The sequence below is a fragment of the Chlamydotis macqueenii genome, chromosome 6 (genome assembly GCF_036417535.1).
Source record: "Chlamydotis macqueenii isolate bChlMac1 chromosome 6, bChlMac1.mat, whole genome shotgun sequence".
NCBI classification, from domain to species: domain Eukaryota; kingdom Metazoa; phylum Chordata; class Aves; order Otidiformes; family Otididae; genus Chlamydotis; species Chlamydotis macqueenii.
This window is the reverse complement of record NC_141561.1, coordinates 5806592-5823172: the sequence shown is the minus strand read 5'-3', so window position 1 is coordinate 5823172 and position 16581 is coordinate 5806592. Positions and strand designations below refer to the sequence as shown.

The 16581-nt window shown below is 33.7% G+C and overlaps 1 protein-coding gene across 1 annotated transcript in view; it reads right to left on the bottom strand.

Annotated features, from left to right (window-relative positions):
* LRP1B (LDL receptor related protein 1B) overlaps positions 1-16581 on the bottom strand; it is a 579931-nt gene that overhangs the window by 145975 nt on the left and 417375 nt on the right. Inside the window, exons 44-45 of the mRNA XM_086750558.1 lie at positions 6232-6421; positions 4622-4826 (exon numbers count right to left, since the gene is read on the bottom strand). Of these exons, the coding sequence (XP_086606684.1) occupies positions 4622-4826; positions 6232-6421 (395 nt within the window). The remainder of the gene's footprint in view (positions 1-4621; positions 4827-6231; positions 6422-16581) is intronic.

The window sequence follows — 16581 nt, the reverse complement described above, 5'->3', positions numbered from 1 at the left end:
ATTAGGTTCAGTCTTCGCACTACTTTACAGAATTCCTCAAAGAAAGTAACTCAATGTCAACGGAGTGAACACCCTAGAAAAACAACTACTTAAGCAGGGGAGGTATTTCACTCTTCATACTGGTGCTGGACTTCTTCAAACAAACATTAAAGGGAAACATGGACATTTGGAAAGTTGAGAATCAGACTTTTTGATCAGATTCGCAAGAGAAAAGAATCAAGAATATAACATTCCTGCTACAATTTATAGACTTATATTGCTAGGAAAATTAAAAAGTCCACTACAACTTCACCTCTAGTGCCATTAATTTGTAGATTATCCACACCATTCTAGCTGCTTTTCAAACACATAAAGAATGCATTTATTAAAAAGCCCGGAATCTAACAATAAACTATCATAATAGGGGGAACAGGAAAGGCAAAACATGATTAACTTAAATGTCTAGGTGATAAACTGTGCATGTTGTGTTAACAATACTAATTTTTACTCGCATTTCTTGTTTCTCTACTATTATTGCTTCTAGTGCTGTTTAACAAAATCACAAGGAAGCAGTAGAAACTGATGAAATAATTTCTCTACGGAGAGAGCGGGGTCAATTTTACTTTTTTTTTTTAGACAACCATCCAAGCTTATTAAAAAAATCTGCCTTCTAGTTGACTTTATTTTCCTTCGGGTTAGTTTTCACATCTAATTATTCGTTAGTACATAGAGAACACAGCAATGTGATTCTTTAACTCAGAATCACATTCAGGGCCTGTATCTTTTTGTAACTGTTCATGTTCAGATCTTAGTGAGAATATTTTCTAAGACTTTTTAGCACTGTCTGTTTTTAATGGAGTTCAACATTCTGCACTTCTAATTGTTAATATTTTGCATTATTTATCTCTCTTCTGGCTACCTTAGCCAATCTCACTTTTATGCTGCCGTAGAGACTTACTTAGACGCTTCTCGAGGTTATGTTGATGTCATCATGAATACCTTCCACGAATTGACCAAAATTACCCTACTGTCCTCTACCATACCTTTACTACAAATATATATGACATGTCTGAAAAGTCAATCATAAAGTCAAGTTTTTCATAAATGCACAGCCAAACCTTTAACTTCCATTTCTGCATTTAGTTGTTTGAAGAATAGATCTGGTAAAATGTTAGTGAAGATAACAGAAGTTGAACACCAACATTGAAACTTGTTTAACTGCTTAAATACAGAAATCCAAGAGAATAAAAACATATATTCTAGAAATTGAAAGTTATAATTACTGGAAGGTTGCAATTACATGAAGGTTGTAATTAGTGGAGACACCTCTAAATCACATTGATTTTAACAATCACACCTGTAAGCCCAGCAAAACCATAACTGAGATCAAAACATTCCAACTTGGGTGTTAGAAAATAACCAGACTTCTGTTACAAGAAATTAACTATATTTCTATGTTCTATGTTTGTGTTTCATACACAAAGTGTTACAGAACACTCAACACAGTAGACAAAAAAGGAAAAAAAAAATCTCATGATTTATTGGAAAAATAACTCCAAAATACAAAATCAGCTTTATTGGCTATTGGGCTGAGTCTCTGTGGTCACAAAAAAAATGCTACAATTAAAGCAGTAAAAGCAGCTAAAACCAGCTGTGGCCACAATATTAAATCAAATGAAGGGCAGGAACAAAAATGGAAGAAAAAGGGGAAGAGAAGATAATTGTAACTTTTGGGTTTTTTAAACAGGAAGATCTGACAGAGCTGAACAAGGTATGTTAAAAAAAAACAAACAACAACAAAGAAAACAAACAAAAAAACCCAAACAAAAACAAACCCTGCATATCTTCTAAGTAATAAAAAGGAACAAAAGTAACAAAAAAAAAATTCTTCCAAACTTGAAAGACTACTCCAGCAGCCAAATACTATACTAAAATATCAGCTTAACACAGAAATCAATAAACTGTTACAATTCACTTAAAAGAGTCAGTTCAATACTGCTAAATTATTTTCTGCCCTTTCATTATACTATATTATTGTGGTGAGTAGAATGAAGAAAGACACTGCTATCTGGAAGAAAATTCATTACATTACCATTAGCATTTCATGTTCTACTATACAATTTCTACCTTTGTTAACCTAACTGAAACTAGAAAGCAATGAAGCAGAGACAGTGAGGAAAAGTAATCTGTTTAAACTATTTTTGAAGGGTGGATGATGGCAGGACCTTGCTCATACACCCTGAAGAATCATCAGAACAGTGGAATGATTATTACTTGTATTGTACTAACGTTACAGAAACCAGACATCTCGTCAGCTGGACAGCATTACGAACCAAGAAAAAACAACTGCCCCGGAAATATTATTTCACTAGATCAATAATATGATTTCCTGGTTGAATTCTGGCATTCGTGTATCAGTAAGAATGTATCTACACTGTGATGAGCAGCTCCGCTGAAGCACTACCAGTGAGGCCAGTAGAGTTTAAATGCATATTTGAAGGAAGCAACCTGGTGGGTTTTTTTTCATGGCATGACAACCCACATCTAGCTAATGCAGGAAAAGTGCCTTCAGAACCCAAGAAACACACACAACTCTGTTTCAAAGCTCACAGCACGTAAGAATCCAGATCAGTATTTTTGCCAACAGAGTGAGTTGGTTCTCACAAAACAGGCACTGGTCTAGGACAACCAATAATGGTATAGCTTTGTAAGCGTAACACAGCAGGGCTCTCAAAAAGCCTTTCAGAAGAGCATGCTGGACTCAGCTTACTGCTTTCAGGAGCTTTTTTTTTTTGTGTGTTTACTGTAATAGGGAAGGAGAGTAAAAATACCAGAAAGCCAGATGAAGAGACGATATACTAGGAAAGTTAGAAGTTTGAGCATTCAATGGCTGAGAAAATCGAATGACCGTTTTGTCTTGCTGCTGCAAACTGAAAGCCAGAGGTCTGACAAAAAAGGGGGGATTTCAGTAATGGGTTCTGCAACTTAGGTGCATTGTCTGCAATTTCATGTTTGCGTTACATATTTTGTTATACTCTGTGCATAGGTGAAGTTAAACTGTTTCCACACAGCCTGCTAATTAACTTGTATTTAACAGATAGCATATTCAAAACCCTAACTGAAACAGGATCAGGAAAGTAAAACTAAACATGATAGCAAAATGGAGAAGAAACAGCAGTACAAGATAAGACGTACACATCAGAAAGAGGAAATGTAGCCAAAATGAAGAGGGGAAGAAAAAAATTATTCTAACTGAAAAAAAAAAAAAAGGTAAGAAAATAATTTAAGTATTCCTGTTGAACTAGAAGAGAAACAAAAGAATATCCAATGTTGAAAGAGGTATTTTCAAAGACGACAATTGAAGAAAGCATAGAAGACAAAGGAAATTATTTTTAAAATTCTTTACTATTGATGATCTAAGTGAGATATTTTTCTCTTTTCCTTAATCAGAGTGAGAAAAATAGTAGTGACCTATACAAATAACTTAATTGATGAGATGGTAACGCAGTTAGGCAAAGGAAATCACTGGAATAAAACAGCATGTATATAAGTATTTACGTACATCTTTAAGCTTCAGGAACTTAAGAATAAGTATCTGAATTTGCAGTAACCTTACAGGCAAACACAATTAAGTACTACCACAAGTTTCTACTTGTGAAAGAAACAAAAGTTGCATGTGTCTTTTAACTAGGCATTTTAAATTGACTGATACTCCTTACTTCAAGACAGCAATTTGAAAATAATGTAGATGAATACATCACGTGATGGAATAACATCTCCTGGATAAGATTCCAGAAAAAAACCCATGTAATTCTAATTTAAGATGCAAGTTTAAATTAAGATTTCAAAGATTTTATATAGTTTATGCGGGATTTTTTTTTTTTAAGTTAATAGATATGAAAACGAGCTGATGTATCAAACATTGTCTTGCAGAGCTGGGAATCGAAAATACAAGCCAGAACATTCCCTTCGTTTATTTTCTCATGCACTTAGGGGTGTACAAAATCCCTGAAAGGAAAACTTAATGAAATAAGAGAAATGTAGAGCTAAACATGCAACAAAATCATTAGCATGGATCAACAGCATATTTCAAGCAAAAGGTCTACTTGAGCTGAAACTAATAGAGCACTCAAGGACAAAAATGTATTGTGATAAAAGAGTAATGGAGTGTGGTTGAATATATCTCAAAATGGATAGTTAGAAAAAAAAATTGTAGAGTAAGGATTACAAAAAGAAAATCTAGTGCATTCAGAAAAGTTTGTCACTGGAATGAAAACTATAATCATCATATGTAAAGCAGAACATTTCTTTACTACTTCTACTGAAGTTAGTTTTATATTTTCTCCAAGCTGATCCAGATCACTTAGGACAGTGATGCTTCAGGCTTAATACCAATGCAAACAGATTTCGTGGTAAGGGTCTGCATCTCAGGAAGTTCATCCAGAAACTGGGAATGTGTTGAGTAAACAGATCATTACTTGTAGTTCAGAAGTGTTTTCATTTTTAAATCTAATATACAACTAATATTAGGAGAAGCTTAGGCAACTAAAGACCTTTCTATAACATTTTCATTTTAAAGATGCTAACAAATGCAAACAGGCAGATTTACAATAAATACGTTTGGGATTTCTGTTTTACTTACATATCTTTGTGATCCATCATATTCACACCTCTCAATTTTCCCCAAGCTGCCATCTGAAAAGTAAAGTTTCTCCGCCCTATGATCAATGGTAAGTCCATTTGGTGTCAGAATATCTGTACTAATGATAACCTGTGCATTTTTGCCTGAGAGAGTAGATCTCATGATGCTTGGGAGCTGCTCATTCCAGTTAGTCCAAAACATTAAGCTGTATTAAAATCAAAATAACAAACAAAACCATAAGATACATTTTATAATTTAATTCTCTATGAAACGAGCAACAGAAAAAACATATGCCTTCAGAGACAATTATGGCATCTATAAGAAATTGTCGTAATCAATGGTGAATAATAAAATGTGATAGCCAACATCTTATAAATTGTAGCAGTTTCCCAGTTCTTTAACTTCGATATGCGTACAGATTTTTTTTTTTTCTCTTCACGGGTCTGTTAATTCTGATCATGTCTTTATACTAATATACCATTACAAGACAAACTTAATTCTGCTAATGTATATATTAGTAATTTCTAACAGAGAAATTAATCTGCAGCTTTTCCCACATCAGAACTGGTATGCAGAAGGTTGACAATGGGGAATCTTAAGACCTTAATATGCTCTACAGGAGGCACAATCAGCCCCTTGCTACTCTTAAATAATAGGGGGCAAAATATGGAATGAGCTCTGGATTTAATTTATACACTGATAAGAAATTGCCCATGCTCTCATAGCAATCTCCATCAGTATTTAGCTGGGTTTTTTATGATACCTAGATAAATCTTACTTTATAATACAGCATAAACTCGTAATTTGCATAAACTGTATGTAAAGTTACACATGGAAACCACCTCCTTGACTACCCATGCAACATCGTATGTTCAGCTATCACAAATTAAAAATAGAATGTAAGGCAGAAATGTAGCCTAGCCTCCCCAAAAGGGAGACAGTTACAAGAAGCAGAAAAAGCAGATTAATATTCTCTGTTAATTCTGAAAAAAAGACAAAGTAACTCAAATCTGTAAGACGCTTATTAACAAGAGGCTGAAGTAGAAATATAAACCCTTCTAGTATCGTACTAGGAAACAGTCATCTTGAGAGTGGCAGGACGGGAACTAAATCCGAATTCTTTCCAGAATGATCTCCACAAGCATGTTGTACATCTCTCATTATATAAATTTATATAACCCTGATCCTTGTAGTAAACACATGGGTCTGTCTACTTGCCACACAAGAAACTCAGATTCCTTTTTGTAAATGCTTAAATTAACTTTGTTTTTATTTAAGCATTTAGAGTAAATGTCTGATGAAATCAGTAAAATGATCACTCTTATTACTTTGCATTTAACTCACTTTTCTTAAAACTAGCTTGAATTTTTAAACATTACATGAAAATGTAATGATTACTTGATCTGAAACATCAAAACATATAAACTGTTGTATCTTAATTCTGCAATTGCTTTAAGAAAATTAATACTAAACTTTGTCTCCTAAACCAAGAAATGTACTTAACCTCCACAGGGTTCAGCAGTATTACTTGACTGTGAAATAACAAAGTGCTGCTGCATCCTTGACACGGGGCAAAACCTAAAATCTGTTAAGAAAGATATAATACATACTTTTGACATTCGTCTAGAGCTAACACGTGTGGATGATCATCTTCAGACATTGTTATTACTGCTTCTCGGTTGAAAGCTCCTCGACGTCTCTGGTCAACAGTGTGCCTAGTTATCGAGGATGTGGTTGAGCTGGTCCAATACAGAGTGTCCCAAGCTCTGTGATAAGCAAGCCCCTCCACTGACCCAACATCTGGAAGACATAGTTACAGAGAGAGCAAATAAAATTGGTTCTAACAAGAAGTTTGTTTTTCTTTTTCCTCAAAGCTGATCCTAGAAAATCACAGAGTTCAGCTATTTCAGTCTACTGACGGTCAATTCTTTTATCATTTCACCTGTTTATTTTTTATTGGAATCTGTCTTCTTATTTTTTCATAAATTTAAATTAAAAAAAAACATAGAGAGGAAGATCATTATTAAAATCCCTGTACTGTATTTGTCAACTCTAACATTCATTAAATTAATATTGTTACTACAGTTTCCCCAGATAATACATTAGAAATAATAAGCTTTTATTCAAGACAGCAATAATTTAGACACAACCTCAAACATCATTAAAGCCAAGTCTTGGCCATGTTTTCACTAATTACTTGCATTATTTAGCATTTTCTTTCAAGGTATTTTCTAACACAGATACACGTTACATTAATAGGGATCAAAGTGTCCTGTTTTTATTAACTATATAGTCTTTTTTTTTAAACACCTAAAAAAAGACCAATTCTGAAGGTCTCAGCATCAATACATGGTTAATAAAGCACAATACCACACTCTTTCATTCTACATAAAGAAACCGTGAGCTGGAAAGAAAAGCAAATATTAATAGGCAGCTAAAGCACATATTTAACGTCCAGAAAAGATACATTGTATGTGATTCCAATATATAAAAGTGACAGACTGTGAGAAATAGGAGTAATTATTTCCTACCATTATTTTTGAATTACTTCAAAAATGTACGTTGATTACTTCACTTATTATTTTGTTAGAAACAATTTTAAACCAGAATGTTCATGCAGCTTATTAATGAGCTACAGAAGGTAAAAATCTAGAAATAAAGATTCCATTATGCTGGTTATTACGATTTACATTGGGCTTGCTGGAAGATGTAACTTTTACCATGTAATTCATATATACAGAATACAAAGTCCCAAAATAAGTTTGATCACACTGAAAGTGTTAACACTAAATCAAAATTATGAGGCAAAAAAATTCAAAACTATGAGACCAATAATTAGTCTCTTGCTAAAACATTTGGAGACCTTCCGACTACATTTTCATCATCTACCTGTAGATAAGTCTCAGTGACTTGTCTTGAAGAAAGAATTAGATGACACTCCATATGGAGGTGAGGATATACAAAATGGGTTTCCCTAGTTATGAAGCAGAATTTATGAATAAAGATATATTCCTCTCAGTTACCAGTAACTCAAAAAAGTGAATGAGTTGAACTTTAAAAATGGCATTGAAGGTAATTTGAAAAATCACTAAAAATTCTTCTGACCATTGCAAACACAAGCCTTTAGATAATTTTGGCTGTCAAAAAGATAAATATGTTACAAGTATTCTCTCCTTAAATGCAATACTTAGTTGCCTTATTAATTTATTTTTAAATTTAAGCATCAAAAACATATTGAGATATAGCAAAGATTTTAATTTTTGTTTCAGAAATCACCAACTGAAATATATCGACATTTTTTGACTGATTCTGCATTTCATTTGTAATGGACAAACCATCAGATCATTTGTTGCACTACTTTTTCCTCTCATATCTCTGCAAGCTTTTAGAAAAATGAAAACAGATCTTTGTTTTGTGGTTAAAGACACAGCCCTTAGAAGGGGAGGATTTAAGTAAGATTTGCTGCAAATCCCGCTCTTCATTTGAAAGATGACTATCCAAAAAAAAAAAAAAATTCCCTGATGTAACCTCTTGAATTTCTATCAACTTTACTTCTGTTCCTTGCTGGAATCTGTCAAGGAATTTGAAAGTAAACTGTTTATACAACATGGCCTAAAACTATTCTGTGGCAGACAAAAGATAACGATGATTCTGCCACAGCTAGATGTGATGAACTAGAACATAACTAGAATCACGAAAGTGCTCATCATATACAAGACGTAGGTTTACTCGTATTTTCTTTACTTAAGAGAACAGCTCAGTTTTTCTACAGGAATTGGAAAATATAGCTTCACATTCTTAAACTGGACCAGCACACCATACTGCAACACCTTATCAAGGTCTGTAAATTGTGACACAAGGAGATTTAATTCAACATTGCTATTTATTAAATGGTGATTTCTAAATTTTTAGAGAACAGAGTCATGGAAAGTTATGCTGTATGTGGAGACAAGCAAACATTTAGCATAGAGATGAAAATGGCATCTTGCTCTTGTTTCAATAAAATATCCAAAATGCGCAGTTTTGAAAAATCTTGTCAGATATCCACATGTACTGAGCGGAGTACAACTAAAACAAAGCAATCAATAAGACATGTTATTTAAAAGAGAACAATAGAAACAGCTTAAAAAAATAAAGAAACTAAGATAAAAACATATCGTAATGGGAACTTCAAAGATTAAAACAGTCACTGAAAAGGAAAAACAAACAAACAAACAAAAAAACCAACAAACAAAAAACCTGAAAATAACCCATAACAGAATCAGGCTGTGAAGCCTGTCTGAAACCAAATATCTGATTTCCAATTAAGGAAAAAATTTATCACAAATAAAACTTCAGGAACTGCTTGATGTTTATATGCTTTCTAAAAAAGAAGAGAGGGCTCCTTATTAGATGATCACATCTTCAAGCAAATTAAATCTGAAACTATCAAAAACTTCAGATGACAAGCCTGTGGATGATAATGTTTTCATAAACACCAAAACCACAAAAATTCAGAGTAAAAAAAATATGCTTTTCTTTAAAAAAAAAATTCTTTTTGAGGAATTCAATTGCTTTGATGTAAGATAAGAAAAAAACTAATTAAATATAAAACTGTCTGCCGCAAACACATACCAAGTGCATTTGCTGAGCTCTACCAAAAGTATAAATTCTGAAAGATTTATACCAAGCACTCTTTTATTTGCCAATCAACTTTTAGTTTTATCATGTTCCTTACTTATGTAATTGAGAACTCCACCAATATAGAAGATAATCATTTAAGAGTTACAGAAATCTGTAAGTAAGGTGGTTTTAAAGTATTGACATAAGACCTACAGAATAGGTGCTACAGCGATCCAAGATTTAGAAAAATTCTTACAACAAATATACAACTAACTTTTTCACATGTAGTATGAGGTGGATGAAGTCTCTTCAGTACACCACTCAGACAAATCTTCAGTATAACGAGTTATCAGTGCTAATATCATTTTTTTTGTTAATTTATACTGTTTCTATGTTAAAATAAACTTTTTGTTTTAGAGGTTAGTCAAGAATCCCAAAAAATCATATAAATCCTTTTACCAATGATAAAACAGCTGCCAAATGCGGATAGAATGGACCTAGAAATGATCCTCTAGCCACTTTCAGATGGTTCCTTAAAACTAAAACATTCTAGCAACTTCATATTGCCAAAGATAGGACACTGAAGAAGATTCCAAAGCAACGGCATTACAATGTTATAATATTACCAGTTTGCATGTATACTATTTGCACTTATTTCACATTATTTCACACTTACTTAGGGAATATTCTAGAGCACTTTTTTTTTTTTTTAAAGGTAATTTATAGTTAGATAGTCAGTTACTTTAAAGTACATGAGAAATAGATACTCATCTTAACTGGTGATACATTTGCTGGATTCAGTACCAAAATCTACGGATAGGATGAAAACTAGCAATTTGTTTACTCTGAGATTCACATTTTCACAGCATCCTATAATATTCTGAATTAGTAAACCATAAAGAAACTGGAAATGAAGAGAAACACATTTGTTTCACTGACATATTGAATTAAAACACTGATGGCACTAGATGCCTACAGCACTGATTAAATTTATTCTAGCCATGAAGCAACAGTTTATGATTTTCACATGAATAGCATACTTAAATGAAAGGAACATTAATACAATATGATATTAATATACAAATACCCACATTATTCACCTGCCACTGACATTCTGAATTAAATCAGTAATGGGGTGTGTAACTGATTAAATATCTACACAAGAGAATGCAACAGCTTATGATTTACAAAGGCGATGGTAGAGTGATCACATCATTACATTGCCAAATGCTATCTATCACTTTTACTGAACTTAACGAAGATGGATTGCATCCCACAGATGAGATACAGCCTATAAATATTGTCATGCTGATCTTCATCTGACTTTCCCAGGGAACAGACAAGCAACAAATCAATAACTGAAGAACTCAGATTAGAGCTCCCTCATTATTGCAAACACCAAATAAAAATACTAAATGACAGACTTTAAATTATACACTAGTTGTTGCCACTGACTTTCAGTAATGTATATACTATTTCTCAGTTTTCTAGACTTATATCTCCTATCTTCTAGTCTTAAAATTCTCTAGAAAGTTTACGGTCAAAACTTTTCCAGGTGCATCACTTCATTCACTCTTTTCCCTTTAATTTCACGTTCTTAGCAACTCCTTTTCTTTAGCAAAGTTGTAAAGCAAGAACAACTGTCAGGATCATTATTTTTTTTAATACTGAAAAGCCATCAAAGTAATAAAATTGAGCATAAACAGCACTTTCCAAAGTTCTGATATCAATGTTCAGCACTCAGCGTTAAACATCTGCTTTATCTTTTTTCATTCTCTGAATCAGCTTTCAGAAGTTACCTTTCAGGGTGCAACCTGACAATTGTTATACCAGACTGGTCAGAGGAGATGATACTGCTTTCTGTCAATCTAAGATCATGGTGATAGTAAACAGGTGGCCACCATTTCATCTGAGGTGAAAAGAATGCCTCACAAGCAATAAAGCACCTGAAGAAAAGAGTTTATAGTTCACATACCTAACTGAACGCACAATTAGAACTTCACCGTTCTATTTCGCTCTTCAAGTAGCTATAAAGCACAAAGACTTTCTGCTACACAAAATTTCTAAGATAATAATAAGTTGTAATAAAAAAGCAAGATGAGTTCCATTTGTTACAAAAATTAGAGGGTGATTTAGTTTCTCAATTGCTTCCGTCAGTCACATGTAAGACAAAGCCATCATCTCTTCTAACAGAAATTTGAAATATCAAATATGACATAAACAACTCTGAACTGTAAAAACCAATTATTTCATTGCACTGTGCAGCTTAAAAATTTTTTTTCAGCACTTTCCTAAAATTATACCACAAATTAGCAAACATCTGTATCATTTTTCTGTATCTCCAAAATACAAAACCGTGCTATACGCTATTCAACATTAAAGATTATTAAACGTAATAAGATAGTATAAACCAAGGCTTTGGGTTCTTCAGGACAACACCTTAAGTTCAAGACACCATAAACACCTCCACGGATGTAACATCACTATTCTTTCAAACTTGCTACAGTAGCCAGTACTAGAAAGAATGAACATTTGTTGGGAATAATCTAAAGAGAAACAAAATAATTTTAGAATCCAGAAATAAAAAAAATAATTTAAAAAAATCCATTGTTTTTGTAGAAAGCATAATACTGAATTCTGACATCTTCCAAAATGTTTGGTGTCTTCCTAATGACAACTAAAAACTTGGTCTATGTGCAAATAAAAATGAAAATACATACACTGGATAATTGCTGAAGAAACTTTTAATATATTCAGCATAAAGAAACTACCAGGTAAATATTTTTCTGGATTTATAACATTGCTTCAGTCTATGTTAATGAAGATATATATATATATTTATGTAATTACTGTATCTGTGAAATACATACAGTCTGAAAGAGAGGCAGGTGTCTAAGTGGTAGGATATTTACAATCCACCAGTGAACAAGTCTATACAAAACACCTGATGAGACTATTCAGAGCAGGAAACATCAAAATTTAGACTAAAAAGACCATGAACCTAACCTGCAGTTGACGACTTCAATCATACTTCTATGAACTGACCAACCAACCAAATAGTATATGATAGATGGATGATATTTCTGTGCAATGAAGCACATTAGATACTGATGCAATGTACTTGTGGTACAGCACTGGTAAAGCCCAGTTTGGAGCTAGACAAGGCAGCAGCTTTTTTTGTCCCCTGTCAGCACTGATGGTTTCTGTACACTTTGCTTTACAGTTTAGCTTACTTCTGTATCAAACAGATGAGCTCAGAAACTCACAATGAGGAAACAGAATCATCAGTACTAAATTTTGGTCATTTTTTCCTGAATATACATGGAACAAGTAACCAACACTTCAAAATGAGGAAAAAATTGACACAGAAAATAGTAAGCTTGTTGAAGAACTATGCTTAAATATGCATAACTGCTGGGTTCCTTTTTTGGCTCCCAGTTCACAGCATTTAAAAACCACACTAGTCCAGCCACAGTACATAATATCATTATATTTGCTGGTTTATGTTACTAAATACAACAATTATGTATGTAATTCTATGTCTACATTCTTGTGCACCATAATATTTCTTCAAAGAAAAATTTAGCTCTTTTATCATGAGGGGAAAAAAAAATAACCAACATAATATGAAACAGAAACAAACTATGTTGATAAACCTGATGCTTTGGTTTTCACTAACAAGGCAGCAGCTGTAACAACAACTTTTAGTTTTTACTACTTGTCCTAGACTTAACTATAGCCTCTCACTTTCCTCCATTAAACAGTAAAAATCACTAGAGCTATATTCCAACATATATAATTATAATGAATCCAATTCATTTATGAAATGAAAAGCAACAATATTAAAGTATTTATTTTTAACAGATTAAACATTTCTTTCCTGCAGAAGAAAGGTCCAAAACTAAAGAGACCTCATGCAACGTACCAAATTTAATGCTCTGTAAGAGAAATGGGAACTTAAATGCCTTTTTGACAGTTAAATTGGACCCATTTAGTTAGAAAGAATAGTCATACACATTGGAACACCTTTAAAAGATTCAGACTGTGAAAGGCCTTACAATACATCACAGGATCTGACACTTTATGTTAGCAGTGAAAAGATTTTTGCCTTCTCTAGACACTAGCACCTAAAGTTCAAAACAGAAGCAGTGTTTTTTTCACAAAACGCTTCCTTTTGTGCTGTGAAAGACGTTACACTGACAAAATCTCTCCGTGCCATTGTTTACACAGTTAGGAAAAAAACCCAGCTCAATGAGAGAGGAAAAAGTATGAAGATGAGATACTTTCTCATTTGCTTTCCTTGGCCTTTCCTCCCCCTTTTTTTCCTCTCTTCTCTCTTTTTTACTTTCTAACTGCTTTATTGATCTTCTCTCTAGCGTGTAGCACTACATTAAACCTGCTGGAGTGCTGCACTGTTCTTCTACAGATACACTGAGGCAAGCTTTGGTTAATGAATACATTATCTCAAACTTTTACCTATGATAAAAAACGAGACCACACTATTAGCTTAGAAGCCGAGACTCTTATTAAAAAATAAAAAATAAAAAAATAAAAAAAAAGTCTTCCTTGCATAAACATAAGCTTTGAAAAAACTCAGGACAACTGAAAACACTCTCCAGAAATGCTCTGAGGAGCTTCTTGTTTCCCACTGCAAATTAGTCATCAACCAGCATGTCATCTACTGTCTAAAGCTAATTTTAATTGCATTTTTACTGGGCTGGAAGATAGCTCACACAGATGGTTTATCAGAGAGAGAGTTTAAGACGGTACTGTGTCAGTTCTCACTTGATAGACATATTAGACTTTTTCAGAGCTGCTGATCTACAATGTCATGTTAACCATGGAAGGAAGAAGGAAAACAGACGTTCCTCTGGCACTCTGCTACTAGGCAGGCAGAGAAGGAACGACACCAAAGTGAAGAGGAGAAGTTTAGCAGATGGTTTGTGAATTAGAGCTTAAACTTGGATATTACAGAACTTAAAACCCATATGTTTATCCCATCCAGCATAATGTATTTTGGGCTTAATGGGTCAATCTACAGTGGTAATCATTTATCTGTAACAGGAAACAAAAAGTTTACCATATTGATCTTCATTATTTTAATTTAACTAAAGCTCCCGTTAGCTCTTTGCTCCATTAAAACCAAAAAGATTCTACTTTGTGGATAATATACTATTTTTCACTGACTTTCTCTGGCTCCGACTGAGATGTCTATTCAGATTATCACATGATTAAAAATAAAGTCAACTTGCTGTTCACCAGTTGACAAAACAAACAACAGTCAGAGATGTGGTATGAGAGGGGATAAGCATCTAATATTAAAAATATCATATACCATATAGATGATGCTCATGTTGAAACATTTTCATTCAGTTGTTTCAATCTACTTTACAACTACTTGCGGAGGGAAGTTAGGTCTATTTAGATCTATAAAGAGTTAAAATACTTCATATATGATTATCAGAGTGCCTTTGAAATGGCTTCTAGTTTGAATACTACAGAAATTGGTTCAGAGGTTTGAAATAATAGTGTTCTTCTGTCTAGAAATGATTAATGACAAAGAAAATAAGAGTAAAATTCTCCCCTGGGTTCTCTCTGAGAGGAGAAATATGCTATTGTTCCAAATGGAACTGATAACTTGTAGCAATTTTGAGCAAGTCCTATTTCCAAATACCTCTTTACATAACTCCATGCCTTTAACCGCTACCGATTTCTTTTCCTTCTTTCTGTATACTGCTCCACTACCTCATCTTAACTTACATTTTCCATAAGAAATTCTCCCAGAGACTGGCAACAGTTAGAAGATCTGCTTCTGGCAGGGTGGAACAGAAACTGACAGGACGAGAGGAAATGGCCTCAAGTGATAGCAGGGGAAGTTTGGGTTAGCTACTAGGAAACATTTATTTACTGAAAGAGCAATCAGGCACTGGAACAGGCTGCAGAGGGCAGTGGTGCAGTCACTGTGCCTGGAGGTGTTCAGAGAACATGTAGACGTGGCACTTCAGGACATGGTTTAGTGGACATGGTGGTGTTAGGTTGACGGTTGGACTTGATGATCTTGGAGGTCTTTTCCAACCTTCCAAGATTCTATGATTCTGCAAAATTGTAAAGATTACTTGGAGATTTCCACCTCAATATATTGATTTAAACTCAGTGCAACTGAGACAAAAAGGCCCCTGAGAGACTGCATCCATTTCCTGGAACTGTAAAAGAACGCACATTTTGCCTTAACAGGTTGATGAAGCTTTTACAACACAACAGGACACAAAAGTACACAAAGGTATAGCTAGCTTAGATTACAGGTTAGAAGCACAAGCAGTCTAATGTAAAGCAAACTGCAATGTTGATCGTTACACCTAAAAAGTGGAAAGTTAAAAAGAATTTAGCAGGTGGGTGGGACCACACAGTAAGTACCTATTCATTCCTTCATAGCCTGATACTTCTCAAAGTGTGTACTTAAAGGAAGAAAGACAGTAAATTTTAACTTTTTGGAAGGAAATGCTGAGATCAAAATGCACAATACAGCCAGCAGTCATGTCACAAGATCTTTAAAGTAGGTATTGCTGCATTGATAAGTTACTTTTAAAATGCCTGCAGACTGGATTAAACCGAACACGATGCTATAGCAGTAAAATCATGAGCAATATGGAATGTCTAGATAATTCATCACCCAAAAGAATGTTTGTAGGAAGTCACAGCCATGAACAAGGTGCATTTTTTAAATTTTGTAATCAAGAAAGATTAACTCCATGAAGTTACTTATAAAGAAGAAAAAGTCCCTACTAACTGATCAAAGGAAATAATGCTCATTTCATCAGTAGAGTTCAGAGATAAGAAAGAATTCACTCCAAAAGCCTACGCTGCACAAAAATCAAAGGTGTTAGGGTATGGCATACTATGCACATGCTACACTGTTTTTTGTTGTTGTTGTTATTGTTTCTTCCTGCTGAAGACAGAACCCTATCAGGTACCGGGTTCTTGGTGAGTTTTGAATCTGTTTTCAGTGAACTGGAACAAGTTAAATAAAGTTGTTTATATGCTGTAAATCTACTTTCTCTGAGCCGAAAATGTGTTAGCTAATGCGTTGTTTATGAGTTGCAAATCTGTTCAGTGAGGTGAAAATTTGTCAGATAATGGGTTGTTTATGAATTCCAAATCAATATTCAGTGAGTCGGAACTATGTTAGATAATAGCTTGCGTATGGGTTGTAAATCTATTTTCAATGAACTGGAAACATGTTAGATAACGGGTTGTTCCTGGGTAGTAAATCTGTTCTCAGTGAGGTAAAAACATATTAGATAATGGGTTGCTTGTGAGTTGTAAATCTGTTTTTAGTGAACTGAAAACCTGTTTAATAA